This window comes from Marmota flaviventris, chromosome 1 (genome assembly GCF_047511675.1).
Source record: "Marmota flaviventris isolate mMarFla1 chromosome 1, mMarFla1.hap1, whole genome shotgun sequence".
Lineage (NCBI taxonomy): Eukaryota > Metazoa > Chordata > Mammalia > Rodentia > Sciuridae > Marmota > Marmota flaviventris.
In genome coordinates, this window is record NC_092498.1 from 205707303 (window position 1) to 205721744 (window position 14442).

Genomic DNA, 14442 nt, shown 5'->3' on the forward strand with positions numbered 1-14442 from the left:
GCTGAGGTGCCCGACAAGGACTTTTCCTGGTTCAGATCTGGAAGCACTTGGGGTTGTGACAACCAGGCTCCACGGGACAGGCCAGCACGCAGTCACTGAGCAGGGGCTTTGCTTCCCCCAGAGGCACCACGCGGCTCTGCAGGCTGCTCACAAAGGGTGTGGGAGGGAGGCAGCGAGGCCTGGGACCAGGGATGAGGCTGGGAGGCTCTTAGGAGGCCATGGCCAGGTGGCTGGGATGTCACAAAGTGGTGTCATCCATCCATGAGGTTTTTGTTCACAGGGCAGGTACTAGGGTGGCCCCGCCTTCTGCATCTTGTCCCCGGGTTTCCCTGGAGCTTTGTGGCTATACAGATGGAGCATCCCGGTCCCCGAGTCCAAAATCCACAATGCTCCGAAATCCGAGAGCTGTTGAGCATCAGTACGACGCTCCCCCAGGGGAACCCCACACGGGGACTGTTTTCTGCACAAGTTATTTTAAAGGCATCATATAAACCACCCTGGGGCGTGCGCAGGTGCAGGGGGGCTGGGCCGGACCCTCCCCCAGATGCCTCACTATGCAATATCCCCTCACCCAGGGCACCCCAAGGCAGGAATACTGCTGGGCCCAAGAACTCTGGATAAGGGACACACAAGCTGTAGCACATTCATTGAGCACCTACTGCATGCTTGACCTGGGTCTCCTACAGTTCCCATTACTGGAGGGAGGTGTAGGCCAGGTCGTGAACCCGCCTTTACACTGAAGTAGCGCAAGGGAAGGCTAGAGCCGAGGAAAGAGCGCTCTGGGCAACGGCAGCTGCAGGGGCAAAGGCCCTGAGGCCGGCCTGAGCCTGTTCTAACAGAGGCCGGGCATGGCTGGAGCTGGCTGGCCAGGGGAGGCTGCGAGGCAGCCTGTCTTCCTGCTGGGTGGCTGCAGGCCCTGGGAGTCCTCAGGCTTGGACAGAGCTGAACACAAACACCCTCAGCCCGGGGTCAGGAATAAGCTGCGCGGAGATGGAGGCAGGAGGCCAGGGGCCAGGCTCAGCCTGGAGAAGGGGGGCTTGGAGGCGGGGTTTTGTTTTTGTTTCGTTTTGCTTTTTTGCAATCCTGGAGACCAAACCCGGGGCACTGAACCACGGAGCCACATCCCCAGTCCCTTTTATGTTTTGAGACAGGGTCTTGCCAAATTGCTCAGGACCTCACTCTGTTGCTGAGGCTGGCCTTGAATTTGCGATCCTCCTGCTTCAGCCTCCTGAGTTGCTGGGATTACAGGCATGCGCCGTGGTGCCCGGCTTGGAGGCGGGGTTTTGAAGGGTGAGTGGAAGTTTGCCAGCGAGATCAAGGCCTCCTAGGGACAGATGTCTAGGAAGCGCTAGCCCCACCCCCTCTGGCCCTGAGGCAGTGATTCTGGGCGGGGCCTTGGCCCTCAAGTCTCCCACTCCTGAGGGCAAAGGCTCTGAGACGACAGGCGACCCAGTGCAGCCTGGCTTTGACTCCACTTCCCCTCCCCCTCCCCCCCTCCCTCCATCCCCCCTCCCTCCTTCCTTCCTCTATTTTTGGGGCGGTGCTGGGGTTGAACCCCGAGCCTCACCAGTCTAGACCTTTCTACCATCTGGGTGACACCGGGCACGGGAGGCCACAGAGATCAGACCCGGCTGAGAGGAGGGGAGACCGAGGCCCAGAGGGAGGTGGCCCCTCCTGGACGGGGGGCGTGGCCAGCCTGGGAGCCGGGTCTGTGGTCGTATGGGGGCACTGAGGGGCACAGGGGACCGACACCTGGGCTTGGTGGCTCCAGGGGTGGGAAGATGGAAGGGAAGGAGCTCGGGAGGCCACAGGGCTTCAGTGGCCTGGAGAAGCCACCGCGGGCTGGGAACAGGAGAGCTGGGGGGGGGGGGGACACCGGGGATGCCCGAGCCCTGGCCGGCACCGGGCTCCTGCACGCGCCCTCGTGGCCCGACACCCGGTGACACACGCCCGAGTGCCGCCCGCGAGCTCCTCTTCAGCCCTCAAAGCCCCACGGCGTCCAGGCCTGGTCCCCAGCAGCCCCGGCCCAGCGGCGCGCATGCGCAGGCTGCGGACCCCGCGGACCCGCCCGACCTCGGCTGCTGCCCACGGGGTCCCCGGCCGCGCGACCCGACCCCGCGGGCACGCGCACGACTCCAGCCAGCGGCCCTGGGGGGTCGGGGCTCCTCCAGAGTGCCTTCCCGCCTCCAGGCGGCTGGGAATGGCCGGTCCCTACCCGTGGCCCCCAGGCCCCCAGGCCAGGCCCAGCCCGAGTGGCCGACTCCTCCCCGGCCCCCGGGTGGGGCAGCAGCCGCTCCCCAGGGACTGTGGCCCCAGCACCTCGGGGCCCTCGGGCTCGGGGACCCCTCCCCCCAGCCACCGCTCTCTGCCCTGTGGCTCCTGTCCCCCTGTTCATCACCCTGTGTGTGTCCCCAATGAAGCCCTGACTCCCAGCCAGAGGTCAAGGCCCTGCGCGGGTCACCCACCTATGTCACACTCAAGGACTGCTGGCCACACCAAGCAGACTCTGGCTGTCCCCAGGGGTCTGGAGGAGCAGGTGACCCAACACTGCGACAAACACCTCCCAGGCTGCAGCCCCGGCTCCTGGTGACTCCTCTTCCCCCCTCGGAAGCCCCAGCCTCAGTGTCCCCTCTGCCATCCCAGGACCCCGCCCAGTCCTCCTCTCTGGCTCTGCCCGACTCCACAGGGGGCTGAGAGTGTCTGTGTCCCTCTTTGTTCCCCACCAGGACTCTCTCTGTTCTGTCCTTGTGGTAGATGGCCTTTATCACTCCAGGTGAGCCCCCAAACACCCAGAGAAATGGGCGGTCCCCAAAGTCAGGTGAGCACCCCTGCGCCTGTCTCCACGTCGTTGGTGACAAAAGGCTCTAACTGGGGACTGGCTCCAAGCCACCAAAAGGTAGGCACAGGGCAGAGACCCCGACCCTTGTTCTGAGGGCTGGGGTCCCTGCCTGTCCCTCCCTGGCTGCCTCCCAGCCCTGCATGGACCCGCCTCCTGCCCAGATCCTCCTGTGGCAGGCACCGAGGGCCACCACTGAGTGGCTGCTTCCTCCTGGCCCCGCGCCCGGCCTCGTGCTTTCTGGGGACTTTCCTGGACATCCAAAGCAAGATGGGGCCGGGAAGTGGCGGCGTGGAAAGGGCCAGCCCCTGGGGGCCTCTGGCAGATGGACTGGTGCCTCCCCCCCGCTGGGGGACCTGCCCTGCGCTCCATGTGGCCCCGGGGCTGTGGCTCCAGGTCTGACCCAGTGCCCTGCCCACCCCCCACCAAGCACCACGGCTGCCCCCCACACGCAGCCCTGGGACAGGGACCCTACTCTTTGCAGAAAAGATGCACGTAGCAGCCGGAACCTTCCAGGCGAGGACAGGAGGCCGGGAGGCCCCTGGGGCGCGGGGTGCAGGGGAGGGGACTTTCAGTTCAGCCCTTGGCTGGGAGCCACAGGCCGTCCTGGGGCCTGGGCAGGGCTGAGCTCTGGAGGAAACAATGTCAATTGTAAAATTAGTGACCAAGCACCTGTGTGTGTGTCGGGCACTGGGGACAAGTGAGACCCTGGCACAGCAGACACCAAACCAGTAAGCACACAGCCCCAGGGAGAGGGAAAGACCAGGAAGCAAATACACCATGGCAGAAGTGGGAACCCAGGGGTGCTCTGGCCAGGGACAGGAAGGGCATTCTGGGCAGGTCACTCATGGTCTGAGATGTGCCCGAAGAGGTTGTTCTGGGCACATCTAGGGAGAGGGAGTGCAGGTGGCGGGAGCAGCAAATGCAAAGGTCCTGAGGTAGAGGTGAGCAGGAGGCAGTGGTCTTATTCAGGAAGGTCTAAACCCAGAGCTGGGAGGGGACGGGTCAGGGGTTCGGGGCACCAGGACAAGCTGTCCTGTAACCAGAGCCCAGCAGGAACGCGTCCCCCTCCCACCCACCCCCAGCGCTCCCCGCTCAGGACAGAATGTGCCGGGAGGAAGGCAGCTGGCTGTGCCTGGTGGCTGGGGCGGGCGGGCGGCTCAGGATTCCTGAACAGCAGCCCGGCCGGGCTCCCTGCCAGTGCGGGCGGGAAAACAAGTGCTGGGCGCGGTGCCGGCCTGTCACCCTGTGCCTGCCTGTCACCCTGTGCCTGCCTGTCACCCCGTGCCCCAGGGCTGGCCGGGCCACGGCCAGAGACAGAGATGGTGAGAGGACCAGAGACCAAGAGAGACAGATCGGGAGAGACAGAAATGAAAGTGAGTGACACAGAGAAACAGACAGACAGAGGGACACAGAGACAGAGGGACACAGAGGCAAAATTCTGGGCAAGTCCAAGCCAAGGAGAGGGCGGAGGAAGGGGCAGAGGAGACAGAGACAGAGAGACAGACTGGGGAGAGATGGCGTCAGAGACCCAGGCACAGGGGCGGTGAAGGACGCAGAGGGACCTGCAGTCTGTCTCTGCACAAGCAAAGTACCTGGTGCAAAGGATCCTGGGAGCAAGTGAGAAGGGGTGACATCCCCTCCCCATCTGAATCTTGTCCTCCATAAAGTAGGGGTCCTCCAGTCCTTTAGTCAGTCCACAACCTCCTCCTGTCTGCTGGAGGCTGTGGCTGCGGACACAGTCATGACTTGACTCAGCCCTCAAAGTCTCAGACAAACAAGTGAAATATAAGTGGGGAATTCAGAGTGTAGTGAGGACCCTGAAGACATCAGAACAGAGGGAGGAGAGAGGGTGATGACAGGTGGTAACTTGTCAGGAGGCTGGACGTCTCTGAAAAGGTAAACAGGAGCCAGTCACAAGGGAAGGGCATTTCAGCAGAGGAAACGGCATATGCAAAGGCCCTGAGGTGGGAATCAGCTCTGGTGTTTCAGGAGCAGCGGGGGGGGGGGGGGGGGGGGGGGGGGGGGAGTCGGGAGGAGCTGGGTTGGGAGGGGAGTCTTTGGGTCACTTCACACTAAGTTGACTGTGTTCCTCTAGGCCCCAGAAGCCCCTCCCTGTGTTCAGGGAAGTCAGTGAATTGGGACTGTTTGAGCCGGCTCCACCCTGTGTCATTTATCTGACCCAGAAAGTCCTCCTGTAGGGATCGGGTTCCCCACAGTTGCAGACTCAGGAGTCCTGAGGACACGGGTGTCTGGTCCTCCCAGCCCTGCCAGAGGGGAGTCTTGTAGAACTGTACGCACATCCGATGTTAGAAGAAATGCCGAGGCCACTCTCAGTTTGGGAACATAGATCTGGAAACAGGTCTTGCGTCTTGTATACCCCAGGTGACGGGGAGTCCCCCCTTTTTGGTACCGGGGATTGAACTAGGGCACTTGACCCCTGAGCCCCATCCCCAGCCCTATTTTGTATTTTATTTAGAGACAGGGTCTCACTGAGTTGCTTAGCGCCTCCCTCAACTGCTGAGGCTGGCTTTGAACTCACGATCCTCCTGCCTCAGCTTCCCAAGCTGCTGGGGTGACAGGTGTGTCCCACCGCGCCCAGCTCATCTCCTCTTGAAACTACCAATGTGGATGCTTAGGGACCGAGCTGTGGGAACATGTGCCCTCAGCCAGGCCCCAGGTACCTTCTGTTCTGAGCTTGGTGCCAGGTCAGCTGTCCAGGGCAGATGCTGGGTGGTCCCCAGGACAAAGAGCAGACAGAAATTGGGGGCCAACATCAGGCCAGAGGCTCTGCAGACACAGCCCAGGGACACCGTTGGTGAAACTAAGACTCGGGGGTATGTCACCTACCTGAAGTCACACACAGCCCTCACCTGCATCTCCCAGGGTCCAGTGCCTGGGCCACCAGTCCTTATCTCTAGCCCCTGACCCTGCCAGTGGCCACCATGGGCTGCCAGTTAATTTAAAGTATTTTTAGCCAAGCATGGTGGCTCACGCCTCTAATCCCAGCGGCTGGGGAGGCTGAGGCAGGAGGTTCATGAGTTCAAAGCCAGCCTTAGCAAAAGTGAGGCCATAAGCCATCAGTGAGACCCTGTCTCTGAAAAAAATACAAAAAAGAGCTGGGGATGTGGCTCAGTGGTTAAGCGCACCTGAGTTCAATCCCCGGTACCAAAATAATTATCGTACCAAAAATTTAGGACTGGGGAATGTGGCTCAAGTGGTAGCGCGCTCGCCTGTCATGCATGCGGCCCGGGTTCGATCCTCAGCACCACATACAAACACAGATGTTGTGTCCACCGAAAGCTAAAAAAATTTTAAAAAATTTAATTTTATATCCTAAAAAGTATACATATTTGGGGGTGCCGTGTGGCCACTCAATACTTGGGTACCATGTGCAATGACCATTTCTGTCCCCTAAACGTTGACCATTTATTTCTTTGTGCTGGGAGCTTCCAACTCCCCTTTTCTAACTCTTTATAAAATAGAAGTTGTCATAAGCTGTGGGTGGAGCTCGGGGGGGGGGGAGCGCTGGGTTCCAACCCCGGCACCAGCTGCTCCTACCCAGCTGTATTCGGGACCGTTATCTGACCTCCTTCGGTCCCCTCTCCCGTTTCCTTGCCTCTTCTGGGCACAGCCTCGGCTACCAGATCTGGGCGTGGCTAGGATGCTGGGGGCGGGGCCTCAAAATCTGGCGCGGAGCCTGCGCAGAAGCTTGGGGAACCTGGCTGCGGGGAGGGGCGGAGGCGAGGACTTTGATCCCAGGAAGCCAGTTTGAGTGGCAGCTGCATTACTCCAGATCCTGAGACCCTGGGTGAGTCGCCTCTTTCTCTTGGGCTGGCTGTCCCGTGAGTCACACACAACTCCATGTCAACAGCACAGAGAGCTCACTGGATAGTCAAAGAAATCCTTTGGTGTCCCCAGCGCAGCTGTGTGCAACGGTCCAGCACATGCCCACGGTCCTCCGGGGAATGAATGGCTCAGCGCTAGGTGGTGGTCCAGACAAAGGAATATTATTTGGCCATAAAAAGGAGCAGAGCCCTGATCCGTGCTGCCGAGTGGGTGAACCTCAAAAACATGCTGAGTGACAGAAGCCAGACAGAAAAGGCCACAGAGCCGGTGACCCCATTGACAGGGAATGTTCAAAACAGGCACATTCACAGGGACAGAGAGCAGATTGCCCATTACCAAGGCCTGGGGGAGGAGGAGCAGGGAGTGACTGCTGAGGGGACAGGTCTCCTTGGGGAGTGGTGGAAACTTCTGGAACAAGATAAAAGTCATTGATGGCACATTTGAAGCGCAGTGTGGTGAATTCTGTGGAACTTTACACCTTACAATGGTTAATTTTATGGTATGTGAATTTCAGCTCAATTAAATCCAGAAATGCCCAGAGTCAGGTCGGTAGGGTCACCCTGTGCCCAGCCACCTGTGTGTTCTGAGGGCAGAGGAGCCCCCGTCCCTGCTCCCCCGTCCTGTTCAGGGTGCAGGTGAGGGGCACAGGGCCCTCCTGCCCTGCTCGGCTGCCCGCCTCTGGGCCAGTCTCTTCCCAGCCCCAGCCCCAGCCTCCCCTTCTGCACTATGGGCCAGAAATGCACTCCTGACTGTCACCCAGGATGGTGGTCACGGCCACACCCGCCGTCTTGGTGGCTGAGAGGACGTAAACCGGTAAAGCCAGTCTCTTCTGCAACACTTTTATTTTATAAAAAATAATTGTATAAAAGAGTGATTTTAAGGCCTGTCACCCATGCCGAGCCCGGGGATGGGCCCTGCGGCTGGGGGCTTGTCCAGCTGCCCCCTTCAACCCCCCCCTGGGGGGGCCTCCTGAAGCACAATGGTCCCTGATATGTCACCCTAGGCTGACTTGAGTCCCCAGGGCCTGCTTTAATGCTGTTGTCACTGTCTTGAAGTCCTGAGTCGCCCGTGAGCAAGGCCTGATGTCCATTTAGTAAGTAGCCTGGCTGCTCCTGCCCGCCCCTCCCTGAACCTGAGTCCCGGGCCCTAGATCACCAGGCAGCTCCTATGTCCTGGGGCACTTGGAGGAACTCCCGGGCTGTCCAGCCTGAGCCAGGGACCTCTGCTGCCCCACGTCGCTCCAGTGACCTGATTTCCTGAACGCCTTGCTCCTGGGCCCTCTTTCTTGCCTGCCAGGCCCCTCAGCCCATGAAGACGCCTCCCCTCTCAGCCCCATTCGAAAGCTGAAGGTGGTGGCCCCCAGATGCCACTCAGCGCTGACCTTCTCCAACTTCCCCTTCCCGCTCGCCCGCCTGCTGAGTTCCTTTTTGTCCTCCAAAGCCTCGGCCAGCCAGGCCTCCCCTGCTGCGTCTCTGGATGCCCCCAGCCCTGGGTCCCCTCTGACTTCACGAGATGGGAAGTGTCCATGTCCGGCTCTGGCTCCCTAAGACTAGAGGCTCCTGGGAGACCTGGCACCACTCATAGGCCAGGCACACGGGGGCCCAACAGTCCCCTGGGTCCGGTGCTGGCGCCGATGCTTTGGGATGGCTGGTCCAGACACGTCAGCTCCCAGCCTGGCTCCTCCTCCGTCCTGTGGGACAGTGGGACAGCCTGGCCCTGCCCCAAGACTCAGTTTCCTCAACTTTGGGCTCGTGAGCTCTTGGTCCAGCCGTTCCCCGTGGTCGCGGTGGCGGGAGATCTGTGGGCAAGCGCGCCCCTCCAAGTGTCCCCGTGCCGCTCAACAGGTCATGCAGCGTGGCCTCATGGCCTCCGAAGGGGGGTTTGGGTCCTCCTGGGAGAAGGGTGCCCGTGAGGCCAGGGGAAGGCAGGGGAGGTCCCTGGGCAGACGGGGTGAGGAGCCCCGCCACCAGGGGGAGCCCTCGCCTGCTGCCTCCACCCACAAGGTCCCCAGGGCTGGCAAGGCACCCGGGGCTCCTGGGCCCCCGCTCACCTCCGAGTACAGGGGGGGCGGCTGGAAGCGGAACTCCTGGATGCAGGCGAAGTAGGGCCCCTCCAGGCTCAGCCTGGGGTCCGGCAGCGGCGGGAAGGGGCTCTGCGAGGTGGCTGCCACCTCTTCTTCGGTGACCACCTCTGAGTATTCGGGAGGGGCTGGGAACAGGGGACAGAAGGGTGAGCAGGGCCGGCAGGGAGCCCTCAGGCTGGGATTCCTGGGATCGGGGGCCACCACGGGACGCTTTTCTTTTTGGTGCTGGGGACGGAACCCAGGGCCTCTGCGCCGGGCGCCCCACCCGCAGCCTCTGGTTGGGAAGCAGGTCCCCCCGGTTGCCCAGGCTGGCCTGGCTCTTGCGACCCTCCTGCCTGTCCTCCAGAGCCTCTGGGATGACAGGTGTGTGCCACCGTGCCTGGCCACCAACGCAACCATTACTGTGACCTTTGAGTGTGGGCACAGGGCGACTGCGGGAGGGAGGGGACCTGCGTGTGCCCTGCTGCCTTCTTAACAGGGCGGGACTCACCCTCGGGGCGCTCGGGCAGGGCCGCCAGCCCCCAGTCCAGCAGGAAGCTGGCGTGGCTGCCCACGCTGGATGAGCGGCTACCAAAGGGGTGCAGTGGGACAGTGCCAATGACCAGCGGCAGTTCCAAAAGCAGCTTGGACGTGCCTGGGATGTCCACGCAAACCTGGAGGGAGCAGAGCCATGAGGGAGGGTCCCAGGCCACCTGTTCCCTCCCACAGAGGACACAGGTCCCGACCACTGCGCCGGGCACCCCATGCCAGCCAGTGAGACCCCAGCTTCAGCCTGGGGGTGGGGACTGAGGCAGAGCCACCTGCCCCCGGGGCCCAGGGGTCTGTACCTTGAGGGAGTAGCCGACGTGCAGCACACGGCAGTGCAGGATAGAGGGGCCCACGGGCGGGATGCGCAGCGCCTGGCCCTGCCACAGCACCCGCCGCCCGGGGCCCACGGGCTCGCCCGCCACACTGGCCACCACCGATCGCTTCTGCTTTTGGGCGCCTCTGGCCATGAACGTCTGCGTCTGCACCACAGCCGCCCGGGGCAGCACGGGCCTCGTGCAGCCGTTGTCGATCTCAGCGAAGACGGGGATCACCTCTCCTGCGCCGGGAGCACGGCCTCAGTCCCCGATCACAGGCCAGGCACGACCCGGGCTCCGGCCCCCCCCCCGCCCGCCCACCCCAGCCACCACCTGGAGTGTAGCCCTTGCGGTCGATCTTGGCAGAGAGGGAGACGAGGCCGCGGTTATAGTACCAGGATCGGGCCACCTTTTCCCGAGCTCCTGCTTGAGGTGCCTGCCCAGGTGGAGAAAAGGGACATGAATGGGTCATCTGTATAAACCAGACCCCTGGGGAGCCTCCAAGCACCCTCAGCCGAGGGACAGAACCTGGGGCAGGGTCTGGTTCCTTTATAATAACCCAGGAACCATCTTTTAACATGGAACCAGGAACAGGGCTCATAAAACGAAAAATGAAAGGAACAGGCCAGCACAGGCGTGTGGTTAGTGCCTAGTGAGCCCTGCAATCACCAGCCCTGGCTGCCGGGCATTTCAAACACCTGGCATCTGAGGTTCAGAGAGGGCAAGACACTCTCCCAGAGCCACAGAGCAAACTGGCACAGCGGGATTTGTCCTCAGCTCCAGTGGACTCTAGCTCACTCCATTCCCTTCCAGGGTCCACCGAGAGCCCTGCTTGGTGAAGGGTGAAAGCAGCCAGCCAGGGTCCCCCAGCCCCTGCCTACCATGCTCCCTGCTTTCCTCCCACAGGGTAGTGGCTCACCAGCAGGGCAGGTGTATTGATGTCCACGGGCTCAATGACAGTGAACACCTTCCTGGTCCTGCGTGCTGGGACCCAGGGGCGGTGCAGGGTGGCCTTGATGCAGTATCGGACACTGCCATGTTTTCCCTCAAAGGATGTCACCAGGGTCCTGGGGGTAGAGGGAAGGGGATTCAGGGGAGGAGTACGCAGACACAAAGGTGCGGTGTCTCAAAGGCTTAGGGGCAGAGAGATATCCTGGGGGTCCCCTGGAGGCAAGGGCAATCTTGGTGCTCCTGGGTCCCCGGCCACCCAGCGGAGTCACACCGGGGCAGGGGCGGCCCCAGGCAGGGGGCTTACAGAGGCAGCTGGAAGCTGAACGGGAACTCGTGACACCCAGCAGGCAGGGTCGTGGTCTCTCCGGTGTCTGTAGGTACAAGCAAGAGGGTGGCTCAGCGGCTACGCGGGATCCCGGATGTCCTGCCGCCGGCCGGGGTGGGCGTGGGGTCCCAGCCGGTACCTGGGGTGAGCAGCGTGGCGCGGTGGCTCACGACCTCCACGCGCTCGCTGTAGCTCTGCGTGTACGCGGTGCTGGAGCCCGCGCTGCGGGACTCGGTCCAGTGCACGTGTGCGCGGCCTCGCGCGCGCAGTTTCAGGGTGCCCACGCGCGCCGCGCCCGCCAGCTCCAGCAGCACCCGGCCCGCCACGACCTGGCCGCCGCTGAACACCGGCTCAGCGCCCGCGGTCGCGCCGTCCAGCTGCACCGCGAACGCCTTCACCTTGTCAAACAGCATCACGCCCCGGGGCGCGAACCCACCACGCGCGGACCCTGGCCTCGAACCCGCGACGCGGAACGCGAGCTAAAGACGCTGCAGTCTCCAGACGCAAACTCTCACCGCGCACGCAAGCGCAGTCGCCGAGCGGGCCAGAAACCCCGCGCCGTCCGCCGGCGGCGCCGCTTTTATACGGCAGGACGGAGGTGGAGCCTGAGATGTAAGCCTCTCCCCCCGAAAAGGGATCCACCAATAGCGTGGCGAGAGGGGCGTGGCTTCGCCCAGGCGTGGAGCAAAATAACAAACGCCCCTGTTCAGCGCCGTCGCGCTCTAAGCTCGCGGACCGGCGGTGGCGGGGCGGGGACAATGAAGCACGAAGCCTCCGAAGCCAGTCTCTAGAGGGTCCCGAGAATAAGGAAGGGAAACCGAGGCTCAGAGGCGGAGACCCAGGCCCGAGATCAACTAGCAAAGCAGTCTCCCTCTCGGCTTAATCATCACCTGGCTGCCACTTGCAGACGTGACTGGAGACACGTCTAGTCAGAGCTGGGAAGCGGGCCCGACCCCAGTTCGAGCTGGGCAGGGGGCCGGTCTCAGTCCTGCAGCGCAAAGCGGGAGGGGGAAGGAAGAGGAGGGGCCTCCCTCCTCAGGAGCCCCGCTCAGCCACGTGACCACATGTCAAGGGTCAGCCTCTTGGTGCCTCAGTTTCCACTTCTGTAGAGCCGGGAGGCCTTGGAGGGTCGCGCAGCCCCAGCTCGATTCCTCCGAGCGCCTCGCGCCCAGCTCACCAACAGGCTCCCGAGACTCCCAGCCGCGCCTCGGTGCTTCTGCCTAAGCTTCCCTTCCCGACTTCCGGCTTCTGGCAAACTACTCGCCCCGAGTCTCTAGGCCTGATCCAAGCGTCCCCAGCCCCCACACCCCAAAGGAAAGAACCAAATACGGGGCACACTCAGGCACCCTCGGGTGCAGGACTGCAGGGTGCTCCCGGGCCGGCGTGACCCTTCTAGGCCTCAGTTTTCCCAGAGAAGAGCCTCACGGGGCATTCGCCCGCGGGAATCGTTTCCGTGCAGCCTGCGGCGCGCTGGCGCCCTCTGGTGGCAGCAGGACCCGCCGCTGTTCGGACCCACCTCTTACTCAGCCTCCCCCTTTTTGTCGCTGGGGCGACAGAGTCCTCAGCCCACCAGTAGGGGGCGGCCATAAGCACACAAGGCCCCGCCCCTCGCTGTCGGTCCTGCGGGTCGGAGCCGGTAAGGGGCAGGAGGCGCAGGATCAGCCTGCCCCGGGGGCTGCCTGGAGGAAGCGACGCCGGCTGAGTGGAGGAGCGGCCCCTTCACAGGGTGAAGCTTGGAGGCCACGAGCTCAGGGCGAGGCAGGAGATGAGGTTACTCTGAGGCAACCGGAGGCTCCTACTCAGCCCGTTTCACAGATGAGCCCCCAGAGGCTCAGAGGCAGGGGGACCCTCGCTTGAGGTCACAGTAGTTCCGCCAGCGTCACCCTCCAGTGTTTTAAGGAAGCCTCAACGAATGTCTGGGGCCAGGTGGGCACTGAGGGGTAAAAGTGGCTCCGACATGAGCCCCTGGGGAAGGGAAGTGCCTCGTGGGCCCCTTCCTGCCCCGCCCCACCGCGCTACCCGTCTCGGTTTCCACGGTAGTTGAGCGGGGTGGGGGTGGGGAGTGCGGTGGCCGGGGACCCTGGCGCCTGGGAGCTATTGGCAAAGCATCTGTTTTACGCAGTACTGTTGGGGGCTGTCACACTTGCACCTGGCCTCGCCAATTTCGCAGACTGGTATAAGTGAGATCTGGCTTTGCCAGGAGCAGCCCAGAGAGGCCAACGTTTCTCCTGCAGTCACACCGCATGACGCTGGGGGCAAACTCCCATCTTCTGTAGCCCTGGCCCGCTCCTTACAGGTGTGTGGCCGTGGGGGTGGACTGAGATTCAGAACGCAGTAAGGACACGCCAGAGACCCAAGACTCTCAGTTGATGTGACCCCATCCCGACTCCCTTCACTCCAGAGGCATCTACACCCCGGTGCCCACAAACACCACCAGATACCCCCACCCTCGGGAACAGCCCACAGCAGCAGACACCGCAGGGTAAACTGAGGCAGGGGAGCACGTGAGAGGGGGACTTCTTTTGAGAATCGAGGACCCTAAGTGCAGGGGTTCCCCAGACCCTAGTCAGGGTTGAGGTCCCCTTGCTTTGAGAGGGAAGTCTCCTCACCGCATAACCTGTAAGTCAAGGGCACCCAGGCCTGGAATAAGGGACACCCAGAACCTGGCAGGAGGTCCCAGGAGAAGAGGTTCTGTCTGGTCCAAGGAGCGTGGGTGTCCCAGAGGGAAGGTTCGGCTCCTGGGGAGGGGTCCCTACTCTTTGAGAAGTATCACCCCGTCCAGATCGCCTAAGTCAGAAGGCTCTGGACCCTGGAGAGGGGCGCCAGTCCTGGGGACAGGTCCCTGCCGGGGGGTCCTGCCGGCGTGGGGTGCAGACGGTGTCTCACCTCTGAGTAGCAGCTGCCGCCGCCGCAGATACGTCTCGGCGGCCGCGTAGTCGCTGGACACGGCGTTGACGCCCACGCTGCGCCCTTCCAGCCAGTGCGTGGCCGCCCCGCCTCGCGCCGCCACCACGAGCGCCCGCACACGCAGCGGCGCGGCCACCTCCAGCAGCACCCGGCCGCACAGCCGCTCCCCGCCGCGGTACGCACAGCCCGGGCCTCGCGCCAGCTCCAGGGCGAAGCTGCGCACGCCGCCCAGGCGCATGGTGCGGGCCGGGGCGTGCGGCCGGACGGTGCCCGGGCGCCCAGCGGGGACACGCGGCGGGTCTCCGGGGTCCGCGGGCGTCCCGGGCGCCTTCTTTTGCGTCTGTTAACTTCTACCGGCGCCGCGGGCCGTGGGAGGGCTCGTCGTCGGCGAACTTCCTGGTCCCCCGCCTCCGCCCCAGTGACGCGCCCAGGCAGCTGCCGAGGACGTGCCGCCCAGTGTCTGCCTGTGGACTTTGCCACCCCCCAGAGTGTGGCGGGCCGTGTTTTTGCAGGGTCGGCAACGATGAGTCAGAACCGCCGCCCCGCCTGCTCCCCCCACACGCCCTCTCCCTGTCACCTCTTGGCTGTCCCCCAAACACTCCAAGCTCAAATCTTGCCCCGTGGCCTTTGCACCGGCTGGTTCAACGCC

The 14442-nt window shown here is 63.1% G+C and overlaps 1 protein-coding gene across 2 annotated transcripts; it reads right to left on the reverse strand.

The window, feature by feature from the left end:
- Window positions 1–7510: 7510 nt before the first annotated feature.
- Window positions 7511–14046, reverse strand: Arrdc2 (arrestin domain containing 2). Of its 2 annotated transcripts, none has more exons than XM_027932165.2 (8): window positions 13773–14046; window positions 10866–10932; window positions 10530–10677; window positions 9944–10046; window positions 9596–9852; window positions 9259–9421; window positions 8736–8893; window positions 7511–8576 (listed from the first exon to the last, which is right to left on the reverse strand). In XM_027932165.2, exons 1-8 carry the CDS (start codon window positions 14029–14031, stop codon window positions 8523–8525), a joined length of 1209 nt encoding a protein of 402 aa, XP_027787966.2. In that variant the 5' UTR covers window positions 14032–14046; the 3' UTR covers window positions 7511–8522. The 2 variants fall into 2 exon arrangements, with proteins under 2 accessions (XP_027787966.2, XP_027787965.2); XM_027932164.2 differs by lacking the exon at window positions 13773–14046 and adding an exon at window positions 11026–13745.
- Between the last annotated feature and the right edge of the window lie 396 nt (window positions 14047–14442).